General features: G+C 52.7%; 2 protein-coding genes across 6 annotated transcripts in view; one reads left to right on the top strand and one right to left on the bottom strand.

The window, feature by feature from the left end:
• The window catches only part of Sh3gl1 (SH3 domain containing GRB2 like 1, endophilin A2), a 27,295-nt gene extending 6,310 nt beyond the window's left edge, over positions 1–20,985 (top strand). Inside the window, exons 2-11 of one of the 2 annotated variants that reach the window (XM_032900731.1) lie at positions 13,238–13,306; positions 13,421–13,493; positions 13,991–14,134; positions 14,298–14,431; positions 14,510–14,668; positions 14,805–14,908; positions 15,367–15,491; positions 15,574–15,630; positions 15,813–15,930; positions 20,805–20,985. In XM_032900731.1, coding sequence (XP_032756622.1) covers positions 13,238–13,306; positions 13,421–13,493; positions 13,991–14,134; positions 14,298–14,431; positions 14,510–14,668; positions 14,805–14,908; positions 15,367–15,491; positions 15,574–15,630; positions 15,813–15,930; position 20,805 — 984 coding nt within the window. In that variant the 3' untranslated portion in view covers positions 20,806–20,985. Of the gene's footprint in view, positions 1–13,237; positions 13,307–13,420; positions 13,494–13,990; positions 14,135–14,297; positions 14,432–14,509; positions 14,669–14,804; positions 14,909–15,366; positions 15,492–15,573; positions 15,631–15,812; positions 16,778–20,804 lie in introns of those variants that run through there. The other variant, XM_032900730.1, reaches the window with a different exon arrangement.
• Positions 16,863–23,758, bottom strand: Mpnd (MPN domain containing). 4 transcript variants are annotated; one of them, XM_032900729.1, is made up of 14 exons: positions 23,705–23,754; positions 23,072–23,284; positions 22,742–22,998; positions 21,834–22,070; positions 21,230–21,353; positions 20,649–20,730; positions 20,386–20,482; positions 20,046–20,118; positions 19,896–19,972; positions 18,407–18,575; positions 18,249–18,319; positions 17,916–18,005; positions 17,501–17,593; positions 16,863–17,007 (listed from the first exon to the last, which is right to left on the bottom strand). In XM_032900729.1, exons 2-14 carry the CDS (start codon positions 23,076–23,078, stop codon positions 16,921–16,923), a joined length of 1,464 nt encoding a protein of 487 aa, XP_032756620.1. In that variant the 5' UTR covers positions 23,079–23,284; positions 23,705–23,754; the 3' UTR covers positions 16,863–16,920. The 4 variants fall into 4 exon arrangements, 3 of the variants coding, with proteins under 3 accessions (XP_032756620.1, XP_032756618.1, XP_032756619.1); XR_004387692.1 differs by having other exon boundaries at positions 17,501–18,008; positions 23,705–23,758; XM_032900727.1 differs by lacking the exons at positions 16,863–17,007; positions 17,501–17,593 and having other exon boundaries at positions 17,912–18,005; positions 18,402–18,575; positions 23,705–23,755.

Genomic DNA, 23,758 nt, shown 5'->3' with positions numbered 1-23,758 from the left:
TCTCTGCCTAGAGCAGTCCGCACAGTTCTGCCCACACCCTACCCAGGCTGTACTATGTTCTACCCTACCTCTCTGTGGTGGCTTGCACCTCGCCCTGCCTAGTCCTCTGCCCTCCTCCCATCTACCCTGTCTCTCTGGTGTCTCAGTACTTGCTGGAGGGCAGCCCTCTGCCCATGAGCACCTGGCACCTCAGTCTCACCCTCATGGCATCCAATGTGCTCTGGTATTGCCTAGCATGGTCCTGGAGGCAGGCTATTCCAAGCCATGCTTTTGGCACCAGCTGAGAGGCACCACCAAGGTGGCCTTCTGCTCAAAGCTAAGAATGGGGCTTCTGCTCTGTGGCCTTCCATAGTCTCCCTGGCCTGACTTCTTGGGATCAGGTAGTACTTGAGGGAACTAGGTAGCTCATGGGTCCTTTGAAACTTGGCCAGGAGCAAGTCTGACTGGTCTTACAGACAAATTAGCCTGGCTATAGGCCTCTGGCCTTAGGATGTATCTCCAGGACCCAGGAGAGAGGCCTGCCAGGCTAGGCTATAGGAGGCTACAGGGTGTCATAGCAGCAACTGTGATCCAGAGCTGGCAGAGCAGACTGGGATCAGCCAGGCCGCCTTTCTCCCAGGAGGGGCTAGGCCAATATGCTGGGACACACCAGTCTCCACACACCCCAGCTCAGGTCTCCATAAGTTAGAGACTACCTCTAGCCCAGAGACCTAATCCCTTGGTCCAGGTGGCCTGGCTGCATCTCCTGTACTTGCTTGTGCTCACACTGCCTGCCGCTCCCTACAAAGCATCTGCAGCCACCTTGACCTCTAGGTCCTGACCTCCCATTCTGTCTGTGAGCCACTCCCAGCACCCACCACTCCCACACCCTCGCCCCATCCCAGCACTGAGTGTGATCCAGTTCCCTTTCCCTAGCTTGCCCACCAGCACTCACATGGACCTCTGCAGGAGCTCAGGAACCTCACCTGCTGCCTGTGCTGTGACTGTTCACTCCACGCCTAGCCTGACTGCTCTTCACAGGAGCGCTTTAGTTATTTACTTCTCAGTCTTAATCTAACCCAGCATAACTTGAATTCACGGTCCTGTTCCAGCTTCCCAAGTCCTGAGATCACAGCTGTTCACCACCATGTCTAGCCTAAAGCTCCATTTTAAATCTACCTTTAGATTCTTCCAGGGTGTGACATAGTGGCAGAGCCCCATCCCCAACCCCACAAAGTTCCCAGTGAGGGACTGGGGATGTGGCCTAAGGGTAAAGCGGCCCCGCCTTTAGAATCTCCCTGTATGGGCAGGGGCCCTGGCTCCATCACCAGAACTGTGGAACAAAAGGCAGGAGGGGGATTCTTGGTGTTTTTGCTTGCCATGGTTAGGTAAGTGGAGTTTCAGATACCCTAGGGAGAGAGTGAAGAGTAAATTCTCTGATCCACAGTAGGTGCCCCATTGTGGCAGGTTTGAGAACTATGCAAAACTCGGTCATGCCCAAAAGTTTTTCTTGCCCTTCTATAGCTGTAAAAAGTTGATCATGGGAATAGTGTCCTCTCTACATCACCTCTGGGAATCACCTGGCCCTTGGTAGTTTTATCTTAACTTCCTGGTGTCCAGCGTCACGGTTCGCCCCATGGTCTCAGGGAAATTGGAGTCCTTTAGGTTTAGGATTAAGTCTGAAGGCAATTGAAAACCTGAGGATTTGGAGACAGTGAGGTTGCAGGGGCCTGGAGGGAGCTTCTGCTGGCAACTGCCTTAAGGAGTGTCCAGACATCAGCATGGCCAGCAGGAACCAACTAGGCCTGTGTACTCCAAGACTGTGGGATACAGTGGCCACCTCCCTTCCTCAGTGTAAGGCACAGGCTGTTTTGATGAAATCTAGAATGAGTCCTGTTAGTTAGGGACCTCACGATGGCATGGGGCAATGTTAGCAGGAGGTGGCAGGAGGTAGACCCAGATGTCCATATGTGGTGGATAGAAACCTGCTTTGTGAATGAGCTGTCTGTGAGCTCAGATGCTGTCACCATCTGATCTGTCATTTGTCCTAGCAGAGTGGCAGTACATGGTCATCATGTGGCCGATCCCTCTGATAGCCCTGCCTGCTTGCTCTGATCATATCAGTATCTGTGATCCTAGCCTGGAAAATAGCCAGGTTATTCCATCGGTGTGACCCTATCCAGGCCCAGAGCCATAGGTACAGTGTGTTTGAGCCCTTGCGGAGGGTGATATTTCAACCACCCTGTTGTGTTGTCCATGCCCGTGGGCTACAAAAAGCTTGGGAAGCTCCCAGGTATAAGATCAGCCCTGTGCTTTGAGAGCACATGCTGCTGGCCCAAGAATGGGTCCTAGCACTCAGGAGACAGAGGCAGGAGGATCACCATAATTTGAAGACAGAGACCCATCTGTCTCCTGTGTTTGGCCATGGCCATACTTGAACTCTAGTCACCCAGCCTCTATACTTCCTAGCTCCTTTGCCTTCTGTAGTGTTCTACTGCATCTCTGGGATAGGCACTCTGCCAGAGCTGGCACCTGGACCTGTGTTCCTAGTGGGGTCAAAGGCTGCTGCTCTGCTTCTGGTACCAGCTCCCTAAGCCTCCGACCAAGTGGCACCGCAGCCTCATAGCCTCCCCACTGGCAGGCTTCAGTCAGTGCGTGTGCTAACCCCTGAGCATGGTGCTCATGCACTTTTGTGTCCCGGGATGAGGAAATATAAACCTCACAAGACGGAGAAGCTGAGCTGGGGGTGCTGGTGTGCTGCTGTTGGCAATGACTGAAGGGGTCCAGTGTCATTCCAAACTAAGGGCCCTGCACTGGTGGCTTGGGAGATATGTTGAGTGTGACCTCGCCTCTGAGAGTCATCATCATCTGCTTTCAGTTACTGTAACCACGTGCCTGGGAGAGGCAGTTTTGCCCAGAGAGGTTTGTTCTGGCTCAATTGGGAGGTTCCAGTCTCTGCCATGGGACTTTTTTGCTTTAGGGAGCCTACTGTTCCCAACAAGGGTGTATTCATTGCTCTGAGGACCAGGCCCAGTACCTGTGCTTTTAAGCCTTTAAAGAATGGAAGCCAGTTGTCTTTTTATTTCCCCTTTTATTGGATTTTTTTTTTTTTTTTTACATTTCAAATGTTACCCCCTTTTCCCAGTTTCCCCTCTAGAAACCCACTATCCCATCTCCCCTCCCCCTGCTTCTATGAGGGTGCTCCCCCACCCATCTATCCACTCTCTCCCACCTCCCTGCCCTGACATTCACCCTACACTGGGGCATCGAGCCTTGTCAGGACCAAGGGCCTCTCCTCCCATTGATGCCTGACAGAGCCATCCTCTGCTACATGTGCAGCAGGAGGCATAGGTCCATCCCTATGTTCTCTTGGGATGGTGGTTTAGTCCCTGGGAGCTCTGGGGGGCCTGGTTGGTTGATATTGTTGTTCTTCTTATGGGGTTGCAGATCCCTTCAGTCCTTTCTCTAACTCCTCCTTTGGGGATCCTAAAAGCCAGTTGTCTTAGGGTTTTACTGCTGTGAACAGATGTCATGCCCAAGACAACTCATAAAGAAAAGCACTTAATTGGGGCTGGCTTGCAGATTCAGAGGTTCATTCTATTATCATCAAGACAGGAACTTAAGAGCATTCAGGCAGGCATGGTGCAGGCGGAGCTGAGAGTTCTGCATCTGCATCTGAAGGCTGCTAGAAGACTGGCTTCCAGGTAGCTAGGATAAAGGTCTTAAGCCCACACCCATAGTGACACAGCTACCCCAAGGTCACACCTCCTAATAGTGCCACTCTCTGGGCCAAACATACAAACCATCACATTCCACTCTCTGACCTCCATAGGCTTGTCCAAACATATAATTCTATGGAGGGGGGGCATACCTAAACATAATATAATGCAAAATACATTTAGTCCAAAGTCTCCATAATCTATAGCAGTCTCAACAATGTTAAAAGTTCAAAGTCTCTCTGAGATCCTTCCAATCATTTGACTGTAATCTCCAAAACAAGACAGGAAACTAACTGGGCACACTCCAAACTCTGCATCTCCGTTGCCCATGTCAAAGCAGTCTTCCGATTTCCAACACCTTTTTATCTTTGTTAACTGCAACAAACTATTTTCTCCTAGGCTGGTTCCAACCTTTCCTCAACAGATAGCCCACGGGGTCTATAAGATAACTTCAATGTTACAGCTTCTTGTCTCAATGTCTGGGATCCACATATGATCTTCTGGGCTCCTCCAAAGGGCTTGGGTCACTTCTTCACCTCTACCTTCTGTAGCACTCTAAGCTCAGGTTGATCCACCCCACTGCTGCTGCTGTTCTTGGTGATCATCCCATGGTACTGGCATCTACAATACCCTGAGGTCTTCCACTGCAACTAGGCTTCACCAATAGCCTCTCATAGGCTCTCTTCATGGTGCCAAGCCTCAAATCCTTTGCATGACGCCTTCAGTCCTAGACCATTAACTGCAGCTGAGGCTGCACCTTCACCAGTGGCCTTCCATGGTCTCTCACAGTGCCAAGCCTCAGCTGCTCTTCATGACCCCTTCATGCCTTCAAAACCAGTACCACAGTTGGGGATTTAGCTCAGTGGTAGAGCGCTTGCCTAGGAAGCGCAAGGCCCTGGGTTCGATCCCCAGCTCCGAAAAAAAGAACCAAAAAGAAAAAAAAAATCTAAAAAAAAAACCAAAACCAGTACCACTGGGTGACTCTCACACAATACCAAGTACAGCTGAAGCACAAGGGACAACCTTGGCTATCTCTGGAACACATCTTTGTGCTCTTAGAAAGCACTTCCTAGAAGATTTCACCTCAGCGATGCTGGTCTCTTTGTAGTCACTGCTAATTTCCTAGCTGAGCTAACCAGCATCAGTTGTCCCAATAGTCCCTCTTATTCTTGACTCTAAAGCCAGAGCCACAGAGTTGAAGCAGCTGTGTTCTGCTGCTTGCTGAGGCTGGAACATGGCCCCCCTTATTCTATCACCAGCTTTCTGTTTTCTAACTCCCTTTCTGCCTAAGCATGGCTGTCCTGGAACTTGCTCTGTAGATTGACCTTGAACCCAGAGATCTGTGTGGCTCTGTCTCCTGGAGTGCTGGGTATGTACCACCATGCCTGAATTTAAGCTTTTCTTCACCTAGAACCTGCTTTGTCCTAGGCTGACCTTGAATTTAGAGATCTGTTTGACTTTGTCTTCTGGGATTACAGGTGTGTACCACAATGCCTGAATCTAAACTTAGCTGGGTAGGATCTTTCCCCAAAATCCCTTGTCTGTTATCTCCTAGAACATAGGACTCGGTTCCATTTCACTTCCTGGTGCCCCTTTCAAACTTGAACCAAATATTTTATATTTTTCCTTTCTAAGCTTGCTACACTTGTTCAAAACGTTCTTCATGAGACCTAACCAGAGAACCAAGTCTCTGCTGGGCTTTTCAGAGACTCCCTTGTCAATGCGATCATCACAAATCCCTTCACCTCAGCCTCAGGCAGACTCTCAGACAAGGGCGAAAGCAGCCACATTCTTCACCAAAGACCACAAAAACAGTCTCTAGGCCACATACTGAAATTTTCCACTAAAATCTCTTGGGTCATGTCCGCACAATTCAAATTCCTCTCAGTAACAAAATCTTTCATATTCCTACCAGGTTGGCTTATTACGCCCCACTTAAAACATTCCATGGCTTTTCAAACCCAAAGTTGCCAAATCCACATTTTTCCAAACAAAAAGATGGTCAGGCCCATCACAGCAATACCCCAGTCCCTGGTGCCAACTTCTGTCTCTGTTCACAGCAGTGACATCAGAACCAAGACAACTCATAGACAACATTTAATTGTTGCTGGCTTACAGGTCAGAGGTTCGGTCCATGATCATCAAGGTGGGAGCATGGCAGTGTCCAGGCAATGGTACAAGAGGAGCTGAGAGTTCTACATCTTCATCTGAAGGCTGCTAGTGGAAGACTGGCTTCCAGGAAGCTAAGAAGTGACACACCTACTTCACCAGGGGCACACCTTCTAATAGTGTCTGTCATATACACATAGGGCCAAGCATATACAAACCATCCCAGCAGTATTCTGAGCCCTTGTCCTTGTTACTGGCTGAAGGCTCCCTGCTCATCCCTCAGATTCCCTGCTCATGCCATGCTCTGCAGATCCAACCTTCAGCTCTGTACACTCGACTTCTGGACACTGAGGATAAATCACTGTGGGTCACAGGCACTACTGAGTGTTCATTCAGGAAGCTGGTGACGTGTTCAGGTTTGAGCACAAAACGCAGTTCATCAGGTTAACCCTGTGGGTGTTCCACACCCCATAACCCTCAGTAATTCCTTCCTGTAGTGACTCTGGAGCTCACAGTGTCCAAGGGCATGGGTTGCAGGAGGGTAGGCACCTCTGAGCCTGGTTTCATGTGCTCTCCTGAGGAACACGTTGGCAGGGTTTTTTTGTTGTTGTTTTGTTTTGTTTTGTTTTGTTTTGGAGCTGAGGACCGAACCCAGGGCCTTGCACTTTCTAGCGCTCTACCACTGAGCTAAATCCCCAACCCCGCGTTGGCAGTTTTAATGGGACTATGTCCCATGCTAACTTCCTCTCACTCTTCTGACTGGCTCCTGGTGTCCCTCTTGTCTGGCTGTTTCCACACAGGTGCCAGCCTTGCCCAGCACCTCCTATGGACGGACCTGCTGGTGTGTGCTTAGGTCAGTCACCTCCTTTCCCTCTCGAATCTCACAGACAAAAATAATTGTTATTGTATGGCCAGCAACACCTAAACAGGGTGGATCTAACTAGCCAGTATCTTAACAAATACCCAAGCATCCCAAATATGTACAGTGCTGTCTGATTGACAAGGCCAGTAATGGGTAGCCTCTGTAGGAAGGTACAAGTGACTCATGGAGCACATGGCCACTGGAATTCAGATGTAGGAAGAAGAGGGCAGTTAGCATAGATGTCACCCAAACATAATGATATTGTGCAGCTGGGACTTGAGGGCAGGAAGGTTTGGCACTGCTGTCACTCTGGACTGAGGCTGGGCAGACTGACATCCTTGGTGATATTCTTGCTGGCACAGGAGGAGGCCAGGAGGCTTGGGTTGTACACACTTTACTCCATAAACTCAAGACGAAAGGTCCTGTGAACACTGGGAGTTGGCGCTACATCCATCAATGCTCAGTGTCTTTGGGGTGGCCGTGTCCTAGCCTCACTTCTGAGGTGAGGATGAGACTGCCTAGACAGAGGTGGGGAAGGTGGGGTCTCAGAAGGAAAGGAGAAGACAGGCAGTGAGCCACAAAGGGATGAGGTGGCCACTGTGAGGACGTGAGGGTTTCCCAGCCTCTTTCACCCCTGCTACTGTGGTAGCACAGCTGTCACTGGTACAGTTGATAGGACACACACAGTCCACTCCCTACCCTGAGGAGTGTGAGTGGGTATCACTAGCATCTGAGGCTTGGCATGGTGTAGGAGAGGCTTTCCCCTCCTTTTTTAAAATGTCCTTCCTTCCCTCCCTCTCTCCCTCCCTCCCTCCCTTCCTTCCTTTCTATCTTTCTTATCTTTCTATCTGTGAGGCAGTGTCTTCGATTCAGACTGACCTAAAGCTGTGCCTGAGTGCTGGGGTGCCTGGCAAGGCTGGTGTTCCACCACTGTTGTGTGTCCCAGGTCCTGTTTTGTCCTTTCAAATCAGGCTGGCCTCAAACTCACTGGTAGGGAAAGATGGCCCTGAATTCCTGTTGCTCCTCCTGCTTCCCTCCTGAGTACTGGAATGACATTCGAGTACCACCAGGTCCAGCACACTCCTCCTTAGAGAGGTCTCCCTGCAGCCTCCCACCCTCAGGAATGGCCCCTGTGGGCCTGAGTGGCCAGGTAGCTGTGGCTGCTCACCCGTATTACAGCTGAGGAAACTAAGGCAGAAGGAATTGGTTTGGGGTTCACTCTTTGTTTTCAGTGTTGTGTGATGCCAGGAATGTGCTGTCCTTATCCTTTCCCAGGCTTCTACCCTGACAGGCTCCCAGTCAGAGGCTTCTCCCTGTCACCTGTCACCAGACCTAGGTGACTTGGCATTGACACACTGAGGGTGAGGCCATTCATTTGCTTATTACCTTAATAAATCCTCTCTCAACAACTAAACAGTGCTCATAGTCTCTTCTGTAGGGGACAATGTCATCTAACAATATGCACAGAAGGGTCAGCAGACTCCCAGCATGGAAGTGTTGCCCTTGCTTAGCAGAGCTGTGGAGCCCCACATGCCCAAGCCTAGCTTGTTCCATTCCTGATCCCTGGCTCCTGGTGGGGAGCCATCGAGGACAGCACAGGCATACTGAGCAGTACTCTGGATGGTAGAACCTGGTCTCTCTGACCTGTCCATCACCCAGGTCTTGTGTGACAGATGCAAATTACAGCTTTGGGAGGCTAAGCTGTCATCCTGGTAGCCTAGCAGTGTTTGGGCAATCCCAGTTGTTCTTGAAAGAAACCTGTCATTCCCACCTTTGTATCCTGTGGCACAGTCCCACCCAACCACCAGAACCAGGTCCCTAGGGTGCAGAGCAAGATTCTGCGTAGCTTGCTCAGACTTTCCAGAACCTTCTGCCATGGTGGGGGAGATGGCTGTGGTTGGGCTGAGGCAAAATGCTGGGAACTGATGACAGCCCCAAGTCCTGCTGCTTCCAGGGCAGCAGTGGGCAGCAGGAGAGGGTTGCATGAGTACAGGGTGGATTCCAACAGACAAGACACCCTGGACTGGGGGGAAGAGGGTCTTGGGGCCATTAGATCTGTCCCCTTGATTTGCCTGCATGAGGGAGCTTGACTTTTATCATCCACAGGCTACTAGCTCATGCTTCCAGGTCCATACAGTGGTCACTGGGCATTGCTTCCCAGGTGGTAGGCAGGCCTTCTTAGTCAGCAGTGTATCCATGAAACTCTTAATCATCCCTAGGCATGTGTGGAGCCAAGCTATGGAGCCCCTTGGGTGAGTAGCAGCACTGGGACTGTCCTTTAAAGACTCTGTGGGCCTTGGGACTGGGGCTCATTTGTTTGTGGCTTAGATTTTCTTCCTTTCCTTCCTTCCTTTTCTTTCTTTAATATAAGTTTTCATCTGAAGTTGGTTTCACAGCATGTAAAGCACAGCCTTGCCTCACTTGACAGATGAGAAGCTAAACTGGCCAAGAACTTCCTGGTCTGTGTGCTGGGTGCTTTCCCATCTGCATAGACCTAAGGAAGCAGAGTTAGGATGCACTCTGGAAAGTCTTGGAAGTCAAACAGGAAGTGATGGCCAGTGACCAAGCCGTGTGCAGCCTGGTACAGGTTTCTGCTGTCCCAGTCAGAACTGAGACCCCAGACTGTCTTAGCAAGGCAAGATATCTGATTTGTGACAGGGTCAGGGAAGAAGACTTTGACAAGGTTTGGCCTGATCTGGCACCAGCTGCCAGCCTCTTAAAGCTGGTTTGTCCTAGAGTCTAGGGACAATAAGAGAGGCCCGGAGCACTCTGATCCAGCCCATGACTTGGTGACGCCCCTTCAGCTAAGAGGTTCTCACATGAGCCTCAGCCTACCACACAGTGCTGTCTCCTCCATGTGCCTCCGGGGGCCCAATCTGGTCATGGGGACGCCTGCTTAGTGGTTTCCATAGGGAGATCTGAGTAATCACTGGCACCACTGCCTCTCACCAAGTCTCCTCTGGGGAAGCACAATGCCCTGGCGGTACTCAGGGTCCTGTTGAGCTTCCTGGTAGGCCAGAGGAAGTTTGCACAATAAGCTAATTCCAGGTATTTACAAGAGCCTGTGATGTGTGATAAGGGTCTATGATGCCTCCCTATACATAGTGGTGACTCCTGTTGACACCCTGTTCACCACACATACTGGTATTGCTGTTTGGAGCAATGAAGGCCTTTTTCTGGCCCCAAGGCATGCCACTAGCTCCAGGGACCAGAACATTCCATGGGGCAGTGGCTGGCCACCTTCTTGCATGTTTCTTCCTATATTAGCATATAGGCAGGAGACTGAGAGCAGCTGGCAGAGAGCCTTACTCATGGGCTCAAAATCTGGCCTTTAGGGGTTGGGGATTTAGCTTAGCGGTAGAGCGCTTGCCTAGCGAGCGTAAGGCCCTGAGTTCGTTCCCCAGCTCCAAAAAAAAAGAAAAAGAAAAAAAAATCTGGCCTTCATCCTGTGACCTGGGGAACTGGAGGCTCCTAGGATAGATTTAGGATAATGGATATAATTAAAGATTATAATCTATAATTCTTTCTGCAGGGTCCAGTGTGCTGCCCTCGATGGCTCCCCACTAGGAGCCAGGTATTAGGAATGGAACAAGCTAGGCTTGGGCATGTGGGGCTTCATAGCTTTGCTAAGCAGGAAGGATTAGGGTGTAAACTAAGAAGGAAGGGTGACTGCAACTCCCTAGGCTCAGGCAACCTCAACCTTGAGATCCTCAAATGGTAACATGGCCAGGGCCTGCCTAAAGCAAGGAAAGAAGGCTGAGCTGCTTGCTCTCACTCTCTCATCTGTGAACTGGTGATCACAGGGGCCTGACATGACTCTCCCACACCTCACTATCCTTTTACCTTTCTAGCCAGCCTCTATGTTCTGCCCTGTGTTCTCCAGGCTGACATGGGCTCTCTGTGGATAGTCCCAGAGTCCTGTGGATAGTAGGTCTGTCTGGTGCTGGCACTGGTAAATTGGAGCAGGTGAGCCTTTGACCCCCACCTGTGTCAACTTGCCCCCAAACTAGTCTGAGTCCCTGTTTTGAAGGCTGTGCTGAGGAGCAGCAGCAGAAGGATCTGGAAGCTTCAGTGTATGAAGCATAGTTGCTGCGTCCACTGGACATCATGTCCATCCATAGACAGTTGTCATGTTCAGTCACACATAGTGGGGTCCCACTTTGACCCTCTGGATGACTGTAATTGAATGTAGCAGGGAGCCACTGGGCACTCTCCCTCCCCTTTTGTGATATGATCTTTGTTGCTCAGATTGAACCCTCCCACCCCCCATGGCTACCAAGTCACATCATGGGATGTGATTGTTTAAGGGTGGCTGTCCATCAGCAGCCCCCATGGACCTGCCAAAAACCCCACTCTTCCTAACTTCTCTGTCACACATCCAGTTACCTGCCTCATGGCTCCTCTATCCTGTGCAGCCATGATGGTCTGTATCATGCTCTGAAAGACACTGTTTCTGCTTAGTTTGGCAATATGGGGCAAGGGCCCTACCCAGTAGCACCCTAGTCTCTATGATCCCGTTGGGTGGCTAGTCTCCCCATTGTGTCCTTTCCACTCCCATCCCAGGTACCTGGTTTACAGTAACATTGTTAACGGAGACCATATTAGGCAGACCCAACATGAGTAGCCAAGCTACTGGCTTCCTGTGCTCTAAGGGGTCAAATCTGTAGTAACAGGCTGGCCAGAGAAGTGGGAGCAATCTTGGTGCACATTGCTTTGGGCTTGTCCCCTAGAGTTCCCAGCACAATCCTGCTAGGGCAGTGATGCCCACATATCCACCAGCCCTGCCAGGTTAGCTGAGCACTACTCGGTTTGTACTCCAGAGTGACTGCAGCAAGGCAGCTCTTGGGAGGGATGGTGACCTCTGCAGGGCTGGCAGCTCTCTGCCAAGAACCTAGGTCTTTGCATGCCACCATGCAACCCTGTTGTGCTGTGGAGGCTGATGGCTCCCCCACAGACTTGTAAACAGGCTGTACCTTGCCTTCTGGATCTGGAGTAGTGTGGGTGGCTTGTTTCCTAGTTTTCTCCTGTGCCGATACCTGCCCCCGCGCTGTGGAGTGATGTGATTTTGCAAAGGGCTCAGAGTACGAGGTTGCAGCTTGCTCGTGGCATATTCAGTGATGTGTGGCCCCAGTGGGGCTCTTGGGCCTTGGGGAGGCTGGGTCTCCAGATCACAGGGCACAAGAGATAGGACCATTAAGAAAGCCGCTAGGTGTGCTCTGGGCTCCCCTCTTCTGCCTTGCTGCCCTTCTTAAGACACCATGCCCCAGGCCCAGTTGCTGTCCCCGGAAGCTGTGGCCCTGCCTTACTTCTCTGCATTTACCATAAGAGCTAGGCCTTGTGGTGGGTGACATCCTGCCTCTGCTCAGCCTAGAGAAGCGAAACTGTTTGTGAAAGCTGGTGGGGTTCCCTGGGAATACCCATACACCTGGTGGGGCCTGTCCTGGGCCTCTCCATGAGTATGAAGATCTAAGACAGGCTCTGGGGACCCTCATGGGTAACCCTGTCTAGTGGACAGGGCAAGCCAGAGACTATGGCAGCCTTCAGATCACTGTGGGTAGCTACTCAAGCACAGGGTTGGGAGGTCACTCCCCTGCTTCTACAGCCACCCCACCCACTTCCTGATATCTTTGGTCATTTCCTCCCAGAGTACAAAGTCGTTACTGTTCCTGCCTGTGACATGGGTACCATACAGCCCTTGCAAAACCCTTGTAACAGCTCAGAGTCAGGAGCACCAAGGTCATGGCACCTGAAAATCCACACTGGTACCTTATCTCAGGAGTCCAGCCTGCTACTGTGCATGTGTGGCTTCCATGCCTTTAGCCTCTGAGCAAAGGCACCCTAGAAATACCCCCATACTGGGCCCCCTGTCTCTATAGCTAGTAGTAGACCTGTCATATCTCATGCGAGGGTGACCTGGGCAGTGGCTACCTTGCTTGTGTGTCCTAGGGGCTTGGGTATGATGAGTGAGGATGATTGTGGGGGGCAGATTGGGGTCTTGTGCCCCAGAGGGGTGACACATATTGTTTGGCATTCAGATAGTAACACAGCCACTCAGGACTCTCTGCCAGGTCCAGCAGGGTCAGGGCCCAGCTGTGTCTACTCTGCTCCAGGCTCTCAAGTCTAGGCTCCTGATTGCAAAGTATGCTTTGTGAGGTCAAGTTCTGGCTTCCTTGAGAGGGGGGAAGGGTCCATCCTTATCAGCTGTCAATGTCACAGTGGCAGGTACCAAGGACTCAGGTACACAAGAGCTTCCTGAAGCCTGCAGTATCCACAAGGCTTGAGCTGCCATGGGGTCTGTGCTCTGCCTTTGCCAAAGTAACAGGGTCAGCCCAAGAACTGGGAAAGATGGAAGTCTCCATGGGACATGAGCCTGGGACCTCAGAGACAGTGCGCAATGCTAGCTGGGTCACAGCACACCCCAGCACTGTTGGCTTCTCTAGGGCTCACCCAGATACCCCATCTGCCTGCCTTTCCTGGAGTTCGCATCCTTGACAGATACAGTTGCCCTCCACAAGCCAGCAGGAATTCCTCCTGTGCCCTCACATGCCTTCCTCCTTGTACCCAACAGCTGGTCAGCGAGAAAGTTGGTGGGGCCGAAGGGACCAAACTGGATGATGACTTCAGAGAGATGGAAAAGGTAGGATTCCACACTGGACTGTGGTTGGGGGCTACTCCTGCTGGAGGACAGAAGAGCCTATATCCAGCTCCACCTCCACCTCTAATGGCTCCAACACTGTGGATCTCTCCACAGAAAGTGGATATCACCAGTAAGGCCGTGGCAGAGGTGCTGGTCAGAACCATAGAATATCTGCAACCTAACCCAGGTAGGTAGGGCCTGGGCCTCTGGTTAGAGGGGTAGGAAGGGGAATACTGGTTCTGATTCCTCAGACTTCCCTTGGAACTGAAGTGATAATGACCTACTCTTGATGGCCTCTACACACACAAGGATTCCCTCTGCTGACTTGCAGAGCCAGTGTGCAGTGGAATCAGGTCTTCCCAGGCAAGGGTGAGACAGGGCACTCACTGAAGATTGAGAAAGTTAGACCACGTTCAAGAACCCAGACCACAGTGCTGTGATCATTTTGGCCTCTGCAGATGACAGATAGGCCTTCTTGCCAAGGCCTGGAGGAAGGGATGTATTGGAATTGTTCCCCTCCTCTGTGAACTGCCAGGTCCTTGGGAGTATACCCAGAGACAGCCTCCTGGTGCCTGGCCCACTGGCCAGTTGGGGATATGAGGGCCCTGGTCTGGTGTATGCCTCAGTACAATATAGTGTGGACAGGAGCCTGTGAGCCCACCTCGGCCATCTGTCCTCTTACAGCCTCGAGGGCCAAGCTGACTATGCTGAATACTGTATCCAAGATCCGGGGCCAAGTGAAGAATCCTGGCTACCCACAGTCAGAGGGTCTGCTGGGAGAGTGCATGGTCCGCCACGGCAAGGAACTAGGCGGAGAGTCCAACTTTGGTGAGGGGTAGCTGAAGGGTTGGGTGAGTGGGGCAGCCATAGCCATGTCCAAGGAAGTCTGGCAGGAGGGTCCTTTGTTGACCATATTCTGACTTGCTCGACTTAGTCTGGGGGTCACTCAGGAGTGGGAAGGCCTGCCCATGACAGCCACCCCTTCCTGCAGGCGATGCTCTGCTAGATGCAGGTGAGTCTATGAAACGCCTGGCTGAGGTGAAGGACTCACTGGACATCGAGGTCAAGCAGAACTTCATCGACCCACTGCAGAACCTGTGTGACAAGGATCTGAAGGAGATCCAGGTGCTGTCCTGTTCCTGGGTAGGTGGGGAGGCTGCCCCTATGCAGCTGTGCAGCTTCATCACGTGTCTGCACCCACAGCACCACCTGAAGAAGTTGGAGGGCCGCCGCCTTGACTTTGACTACAAGAAGAAGCGCCAGGGCAAGATCCCTGATGAGGAGCTGCGTCAGGCCCTAGAGAAGTTTGAGGAGTCCAAGGAGGTGGCCGAGACCAGTATGCACAATCTCCTGGAGACTGATGTGTGTGTCACGCGGGGCCTAGTACCCAAAACACCCTTCCACTAGGAAGAGGGAGCTGCATACTGAGGATGGGGAGGGGGTATTGAACATTCAGGACGAGGGCGTGGCCATGTCATCAGCTTTTCCCCTGTCGCAGATCGAGCAGGTGAGCCAGCTCTCGGCCCTAGTGGATGCCCAGCTGGACTACCACCGGCAGGCAGTGCAGATCCTGGAGGAGCTGGCTGATAAGCTGAAGCGCAGGTGAATAGTATCTTCCCTCCTGCTTCCTGCAGTTCCTGCAGCTGCGCGCCCCCTGCTGATGAATATGGGCAGTGCATGCAACCTGCCTAGCCATGCACAGTGTAGCAAACTGGTGCTAGGTTGTGTCGGTAAAGGGTCCTTGGAGCTGTGTTGCTGTGGGTCCCAGGAGGGAGCTAAGCCCTATGGGAGCCTGAGCCAGAAGATGAGAAGACAAGGGAGTTAGCTGGGCCAGCAGCTCAGGTCCATATCTTTTGCCTTCCTGTGTCAGACTGCAGTTTCCTGGGTAGCCAGAGGCACAGTGCACAGGGGGTGACTTTGAAGGCAGAGGTGACTGACAGTGTTTGGGTGCTCGAGATGGGGGACTTTGGTTAGGGTCAGCCCAGGTCTATGACAACCTGGTACTGGGGCCGCAGGGTGGAAGAAGGGTTGTGGGCACTCAGGGTTTTATGTTCCTGCAGGGTGAGAGAAGCCTCCTCACGCCCCAGGAGGGAGTTCAAGCCCAGGCCCCAGGAGCCCTTTGAGCTTGGAGAGCTGGAGCAGCCCAATGGGGGATTCCCCTGTGCCTCAGCACCCAAGATCACAGGTAGCAAAGCCCTGTGGAACGTGCCAGGGATGGAGCGAGGCCTGTTCACCCCACTCACACCTACCCTCCTCTCTGTTTACAGCTTCGTCATCATTTAGATCAGGGGACAAGCCCACCAGGACGCCCAGCAAGAGTATGCGTGAGTGTCTGGGGTGGAAGTTGTCACTGCTATCCTGGGTGACAGGGACTACGTGCCCCACTCTCACCCTGCTGCTGGTTGTTCAGGGTCACACCCTCCCTATCGTCAAAGCAGGACTGATTTCCACTCTCCCTGGCCACTGGCCTATCTGCAGTGCACTGATACCTCTACCCTGTTCCCAGCACCCCTGGACCAGCCAAGCTGCAAGGCGCTGTATGACTTTGAGCCAGAGAATGATGGCGAGCTGGGCTTCCGAGAGGGTGACCTCATCACGCTTACCAACCAGATCGATGAGAACTGGTATGAGGGGATGCTGCATGGCCAGTCAGGCTTCTTCCCACTTAGCTATGTGCAGGTGCTGGTGCCTCTGCCTCAGTGACTGCGCTTGCACACTGACTAGCGCCTGCACACGCTGCCAGTCACAGTGTGGCAGTAGTCTAATGCCAAGGTGCTCTATAAACACTAATGTTCCTCCAGGGGAGACCTCTTCCCTCCTCCCTCAGCCCTGGGGCCCCCCATCCTAAGACTCAGAAAGGCCCACCCTGAGGTTCTGTTACCTTTCTGGTGGTGGCAGCTCCCACCTATTTCAACCCTTCCCAGCCCGTTGCTGGCGATGGGCCCATGCCCCTCTCCAGGCTCCCTAGGGGAGGCAGGTCCTTGGGATCCCCAGCCTGCAAGCACAGCCAGCTCAGCACATGGAGACACCTGGCACCTGCTGCTCATGCAGAAGTGCACAAGGCATGAACGTGTACACTTCCCATGGGACCACAGACCCAGCTCAGCCCTGTTGAAGACCAAGCACAAAGGCCCTGAAGAGTGGACATTCCCAGGTCCCTGGCACCTTCCCCTGAGCCAGCTCCACTGCTACCTGCTCATGTGACTCTACAGCTGATCACAGGCAGTTGGCAGGTCCCTTTTCAACCAGCATGCGAGGCTGGCCATAGCCGCGGCTCTGCATCATAAGGGAGGCTTCGGCCTGGACTCAGTTACACTCTTCTCTAAAGCTGCCCCACAACCCGTGGCTTGTCCCTGGTACGTGGGGCCACACCCATGCCCCCTAGATGGGCAACACTGTCCTCCAGCCTGTGAAGTGGACTTTGCTCCTAATTTTTTTTTTTTAAAAAGTATTAAATATCTCTTTCTATAACCACTGTCCCATCTTCATTCAGGGAAACCCTGTTCCCCTGCAAAGCCCCAACAACTGCCATCCCACCCCAGCCCCAGGCTTATGCTGTAGGCACTCAGAGACTTTATTACCCAGCTTGTCCCAGGACAGCAAAGCTTACAGCCTCAGCTCCCCTGCTTGAGCACGCTGCAGACCTGCTCCAGCACATGGCACATGCCCTGGTCCTTTGGGGTCCTGCTGGCCAAGGACATCTGCAAGAGGAGGACTGAGGTCAGGCTCTGCTTGGACACATGCCCTTGGCCTCCAGGGCTGCAGCCCAAGTAAGAGCCTTTGGCACAGCCTTTGGTGGGCCTGGGCCACTTTGAAGTTTTGGTCCTGTAGATTTCTTTGCTCGGGTTTGGGGAGGAGAGTCTTGGCTGTGTAGCTCAGGCTAACCTAGCCTAAAATAAGACTCACACACAGACTCCACATGCACATGCCTTTGGGTGCTGGTTGACATGTATGCCACACCCAGCACCACTGTGAGTCTGAGCAGAGCACAGTGCAGAGCACCGTCCTGGGCAGAGCGTTCAGCTCCACACACCAGCAGGGAGGGCTCATGCTTACATTTACTCACAGCAGCAGGAGAACCTGGGCCCCTGCATGTCATGTCTGACAAGTGCCTTCACCTAGCCACCTAGGGCCTGAAACTGTTGCTCACATTCTAGGATGTGGCCTTGTGCTCCCCACAGGTCCATGCCTCACCTTGAGCTTGTCCAGGTAGGTATGCTCTGGGCTCCAGGCCTCTTGGAACTTCACAAGGTCAGGGGCACCTTTGTAGAACTCCACCAACATCACCTGCAAGGCAGGGAACAGCACACCTGGCTCATGCTTTCTTGACCCTGTAGTTCCCAGAACTGCCAGAGATAGATGATAGATTGATATTGACTACACTGCAGGCCTGCCCTGACAGTGGGCTAGCCTCATCCCAAGATGTCACACCCATGATCCCTCAGGAATGACAAACATCTGAGTAGACACAGCTATGAAGAATGGTCACCCAGTCAGGTGTGGTGGGGGCAGACCTGTCACCTCTGCACTGAGACAGCTGAGGCAGTATAATCAAAAGCTTGACTACAAAGGGAGACCCTGGGGCTGCAGCCGCACGCAGGTAGCTCACCATCTCCTGAAGAACATCGCTTGTCAGGAAGCTATCTTGGACATACGCCATCTCTACATCCATGGGGATTCCATAGTCACTGGGCCTTTGCTGCTAGGAAAGGTGGGGACCAGTCAGAGAGGCCTTTCCTGTCCCCAGCCCATAGTGCCAAGGGCCTGATGGAGAAATAGCCCAACCCAATCTAGAACTGGAGTCACCTGCCCGGCACTCAGAACATCTTGTCCTCAAACCTCTGCCCAGGCGCACTCCCATCGGATGCCCTCTCATCCATGCAATCCCACTTTGCCTGCTCACATCCATGTCCCTCAACTTGCTCTCCTCCAGCTCACCCACCTCAGGGGGAGGCATCACCCAGAAAGGGCAGATCTTGGACTCAGGGCCTGGGTTGCCGGAGTAGTAGGGGGCTGTGGGAACAATGACAGGTTGAAGTTGAGGGCTCAGTGGACCTGGCCTGGTAAATCCCCCAACCCAGAGCCTCGCTGGGACCTCACAGCACAGCAGGGCCAGGCAGGGCTGGAAGCCATTGTTGGAGCCTTGCAGTCTCAACTGGTACTCCATCTGTGCATCGATGTCCTGCAAGGAGGGTGCTGCAGGGCTGTGTGGGTGACTGTGGTACCAGCCCACCAGGGACAGGCCTCGCAGGAACAGGACCTGGTGGATCTGTAGACACACAGGTTAGGTTAGGGTGGGCAGGACCAGGGCCTCGAGCTGCTCTTGAGTTTCACACAAAAGTAGTTAAGTACTTACTCGACACGGTGGGAGTATGACTAAGAAATACATCTGGAGCTGGACAGTAGTGTCGTACTCCTTTAATCCCAGCACTTGGGAATCAAGAGGTACATGGATCTGTGAGTTCGACACCAACCAGCCTGGTCTACACAGAAAAACCCTGTCTCAAAAAACAAAAGCATCTGGGAGCTGGAAGAATGGCTCAGTAGTTAAAAGCACTTGATGCTTTCGTAGAGGACTGGAGTTCAATTCTCAGCATCCACATGAAGTTTCAACTACATAGTAACTCCATGTCCAGGGACTCTTGACACCCTCATCTGGCACCCAGAGGCAACCATATAAGCATAAGACTCTTGCACATAAATCAACAACAAATATTGGGGGCTATGTGGTGGCGGTGCACTCCTTTAACCCCAGCACTCAAGATGCAGGCAGGTAAATCTCCTGAGTTTGACACTGTCCTGGTCTAGAGTGAGTTTCAAGACTATACACAAAGACCCTGTCTTGAAAAGCTCAAAAAAGCTCTTGTTGGGTTATCAGCACCCATATGGTGGCTTACAACTGTCTACAACTCCAGATCCAGAGGATCCAGTGCCCTCTAATTACTTGCATGGGCCCCAGGCACACACAGGATGCACAGACACATTCAGGCAAAACACCATACAGAAGATAGGAAAGATAGGGGGCTGGAGAGATGGCTCAGTGGTTAAGAGCACTGACTGCTCTTCCAGAGGTCCTGAGTTCAATTCCCAGCAACCACATGGCAGCTCACAGCCCTCTGTAATGGGATCTGATGGCCTCTTCTGGTGTGTCTGAAGACTCATTAAATAAATGAATCTTTTTTTTAAAAATCCATTAAATTAAAGAAAATTACATATAGGGCTGTACAAGTGGTGGCACACACCTTTAATCTCAGCACTCTGAAAATAAGAGGCACATGGATCTATGAGTTTGGTCAGCCTGGCCAGACCCACAGTCTACATACAGAACGAGTTCCAGGACAGCCAGAGCTACACAGAGAATACATATCGCATCCAAAAAATTAAAACAAAATTACATCTAGGCATGGGAGCAGGCCTGTCCTACCAGTACTCAAAAGGGTGAGGCAGGAGGATGCTATAATCTTGGCTAGCCTGGTCTACATAGCAATCCTGTCATATAAAGCACAGAGCCAGCATTTCTATCCCAGACGTGGGCACTAACATTTGCAGAATTAGGTATTGTCCTGGCCCCTTCCTGACAAGCTCTCACCTCCTCCTCAACCGTGGCTGCAGTATCAGGGTCCCCTAGCCGACTCCTGCAGGGGAAGGCTCTCAGCACGGTCAGCACTGTGGGATACCCAACAAGAAGCCATCAGTCCTGCCCCGGTTACACCCTTGTCCACCCAGACCCAATACCCACTCTGATTATTGATGTCCCAGCGACCACCAAGGTAGCCCACGACCTCACTCCGAGTCAGGTGACAGTGGAAGTCCTGGGGACAGAATAGAGAGGGCTGGCTGAGGCTGCACTTGTATCTCAATGCAGGAGCTAGCAGTGAGATAGCAATTTATCAAGATGTGCATTTATCCAGCATTTACTAGGGATGTAATTCACTGGTGAGCACTTAGCACATACAAAGGCACTGGGGTCCACTTCTAAATGAGTACCTATTATTTACTAGTACTGAGTACTTTCTGTATATCTCTTCAGTGTCCCCGAACATGGAGGGTGACCAGGCAAATTGGCTTTAGTCACTTACCAAGAGGAACAGCACATTACTGGAAACGGCCACGTTGAATGGCTGGAACTTGTTGATGGCAGCAAAGGATGTTACTTCTACCAGAGTGTGGGGGTTCCTGGAGTAGTCAGGAGGGTCCCAGGGCTTCAGGAACTCAGACTCTTCCCCACCCCCACCCCTCCTGAGTACTCTCAGCAGCTGAGGAGTCCAGGCCCTACCTCTGCCGGATCAAACCAACCAAGGGCTCCAGGGAAGCCAGAACCAAGGCAGATGGTGTAACTGACCTGGCAGAATCTCTGCTGCCCAGCATGCAGTAACGGACGGGCACCCGGACCTTGTCCACACGCTTCCCTGAGGGTGTGGCTTCTGGGGAAAGGGATGAGAGGGAGGGAGGGAGGGAGAGAAGAGTCAATATGAACTCTCCTCTCCTCTTTTCATAGAAGCAAGGATGCGCAAGAGGAAGCAGGGCTAGTGAGATAGCTCAGCAGGTCTTGCAACCAAGTCTGATGACCTGAGTTCAATTTCCAGACCCCACACGGCAGAAGAAGGGACCCAACTTTTAAAAGATGTTCTCTAATCTACATGCCGAATCACAATAAATAATATATGCCCTTAACCCTAGCACGTGGAAGATGGATCTCTTGTCAGTTCTAGGCCAACCAGACTACAGTAAGACCCTGTCTTGGAAGGAAGGAAGGAAGGAAGGAAGGGAGGAAGGAAGGAAGGAAGGCAGGCAGACCGACCAGAAGAAAAGAAGGCAGAGTGGAACTAGACAACTGTCAATCAGGATTCAGATTCCCAGGGCCTAAGAAACATCAAAGTCAGCTTCCCACATCACAGTCCTTCCTCTGCCCTGGTCCCTCACCTGGCTCCAAGGAACCCTTCCCAGGAGGTCTGTGGCCTTTGTATTCTGATGAAACCCCAGCCAGCACATCCTCCTCCTCCTCCTCCAGCAGCAGTTCCTCCTCCTCCCCTTCACTGGTGGGACTCTGGTGGAATGGAGTGTAGCAACAATAACCTCATCTAGGCGCCTCAAGACCTCTATAATATGTCACACCCTGGAGCCCAGATCCACTGCCTAGAGTGACCACCAGAGGGCGACAGGTGAGCAGAGGTGCCTGAGATGCACCCCCCCCCCCCCCAGCTTGGGATTCAGTCTGTCTCCTCCTGGCTGGACTACCTCACCTGAGGACCCTATCTCTGAGCTCTGTCTCTCCCCTGTTAGTCTCCCTCTGCCAACTGTATTCCTGATACCCACCTCCTTCAGGATCAAAGCACAAGGCAAGTCCTCTGGGCAGCCCAGGAGGCCCTGCTGACCTTGCCTGCCCCTCCTTACCTCCCTCCCTTGTGCTCTCTGCTTCAGCAACCAGGTCAGGTCACTTTGCTGAATCACATCAGACTGTATCCTGCTCCAAGGCCTTTACACACATCATGTCCGCAGTGCAAAGGGGAAGGCATGTACTTCATACCTCATCAGCAGCAGCTACGGGCATGTGTAGCTGGTGACGGCGGAGCCAGGCGGCCTTGTATTTGTCCAGCTTCTGGCCCTTGTACTTGACAGAGGCCCAGCCACAGCCAGACTTCTTGGCTGGGTTGACAAGCTTCTTGCAGTGTGTGGCCCAGGCGCTGGGCGAGTTGAAGACTTGTCCATTTTCCTGCCACACGATCCTGCCATCTAGTTTCAGGTCCCCGATAAACTTCCTGCCCTGCAGGGACAGAGGGGGCTGAAATACACCCACCCAAGTGATTCCTAACTTCATGCTCCCTGAGGCTTTGCATCCTTATTCTAAGGCTCCCAAGAGGCACTGTCATAGGAACACCACCAGTACAGCATACTGGCACTCCACATGCAGATGCACAACTTTAAAATTAAGCAATGGCAGCCAGAGCAGGCATAGCGATCCAGGCCTATCAGCTCAACTACTGGGGAAGCTGAGGCAGGAAGACCACAACTTAAGAGCCTTCTTGGAACACTTAATAAAACTGTTCTCAGAGGTAGAAGCCCTGCCTAAATTCCCAAGTGGGGGGGTTGGGTGCAAAGTCAGGAGTTGATGAGCCCCTGCCTAGAATCCTGCAGTGAGGAGCTGGGGGCGTGGTCGGGTGAAACTCCCTTCCATTCTTGGTATCACAAAGAGAGCTTTTGGGGCAATCATTTTAACAGCACACAGTTCTGAAGCCGTCATCTTCATGGAGAGCCTGGGAAGAAAGGCTTCATTTTACAGATGGTGAAGCTGCTATCACACAGATTGGTCGCCAGCGGACACACCCAGATGGCAGTGGTTATGGCTGGGTGGCACTGTGATTAACACGGCTTCTCTGAACTCGTTTCCCTTTATGCACTAGTGGAGGACATGAACGATCTCTGGGACTCGCTCACCAGGTAGTAGATGGATAGTACCCCCTCACCGGGCTCCAACAGCTCGTCTTTGAGCAGCACCCGCAGCGTGACCGCGCGCCTCGTGAGCGCGCCCCCTAGGGCCAACCCAGGCCCTGCTGTGCTGCCTCCGCTGCCACCGAGGCTGCCGCTGCGCCCTCCGCTACCCGTCCCGCGCTCCGGGTCCTCGGTCTCCGCCTCGTCCTCATCCTCCTCCGGCGCCTCCTCGGCCGTGGCCGTGGGGGACAGAGACTCGGGAGCTGCAGCGAGATAGCAACTGGCTGCAGAGATCGCGTCCCGATGCCCTGTCCCCGCCTGAGCGGACTACCCTACCTGCCATGGCCGCTGTGTCCCTGCACAGCTTCCTCCGAGTGACCGGGCTCCTCCCCGCGCGGGATTCCGCAGCCTATTGGTCACTGAAAATGGGTGGAGAGGTTTTGGCCCGCAGAAGGCGGAGGGGATAAGGAGGCTTTGGGTTGTGTTGGCACAGCAGTTGGTGCGTTCCGGTGCAATCTGGCGAAACTAAAGCGGGAGGTTGTGGGAGACCTGGAGAAGGAAACAGGCCCAGGACCTTCTCATTCAGGAACTAGAGATCCCATACTCAAGGCCACCAGCTACTAGGTTGCAACCTTGAGCCCTGGGCAGGAGTGGCTCAGCTTTCACTAAAGAAATGGAAATCTTAGGTCTCGGGCCTGCCCACGCACAGGAAAGGAAATGCGGGAACTCAGAGTCCCTGGGACACTAGGGAAACTGAAGCAGATGGTGCTGGTGACTTGGAGAGAAAAACTGAGACCCAGGACCCCTCAACTCCCGCCCTTAGAGCGGCTGCATCCTGGAGCGCACGAATCGCTCAGCCTACAGCAGCGATGAAGGAAGCTGGTAGTGAGGCTAGTGGGCTAGCTAAAGGCAGAGCCCTTGGTGGTGGTTGGGAGCAGGGGAGAAATAGGTTTGTCAGAAGCGTAGGACCTCTATGGGAAGGCAGATTCACGCTATAGGTGGATCCAAAGTTGTGTCAAGCCG

The sequence above is a fragment of the Rattus rattus genome, chromosome 4, assembly GCF_011064425.1.
Source record: "Rattus rattus isolate New Zealand chromosome 4, Rrattus_CSIRO_v1, whole genome shotgun sequence".
In the NCBI taxonomy this organism is placed as follows: domain Eukaryota; kingdom Metazoa; phylum Chordata; class Mammalia; order Rodentia; family Muridae; genus Rattus; species Rattus rattus.
The sequence above is the reverse complement of the archived record's forward strand: the minus strand, read 5'-3'. Positions and strand labels throughout refer to the sequence as shown.

Coding starts and splice junctions, on each gene's coding strand:
- Mpnd (XM_032900729.1), bottom strand. Junction 18,576..19,895: donor CAGCCACGGTTGAGGAGGAG/GTGAGAGCTTGT, acceptor GTGTGTCTACAG/ATCCACCAGGTCCTGTTCCT. Junction 17,008..17,500: donor CCTACCTGGACAAGCTCAAG/GTGAGGCATGGA, acceptor CTCCTCTTGCAG/ATGTCCTTGGCCAGCAGGAC.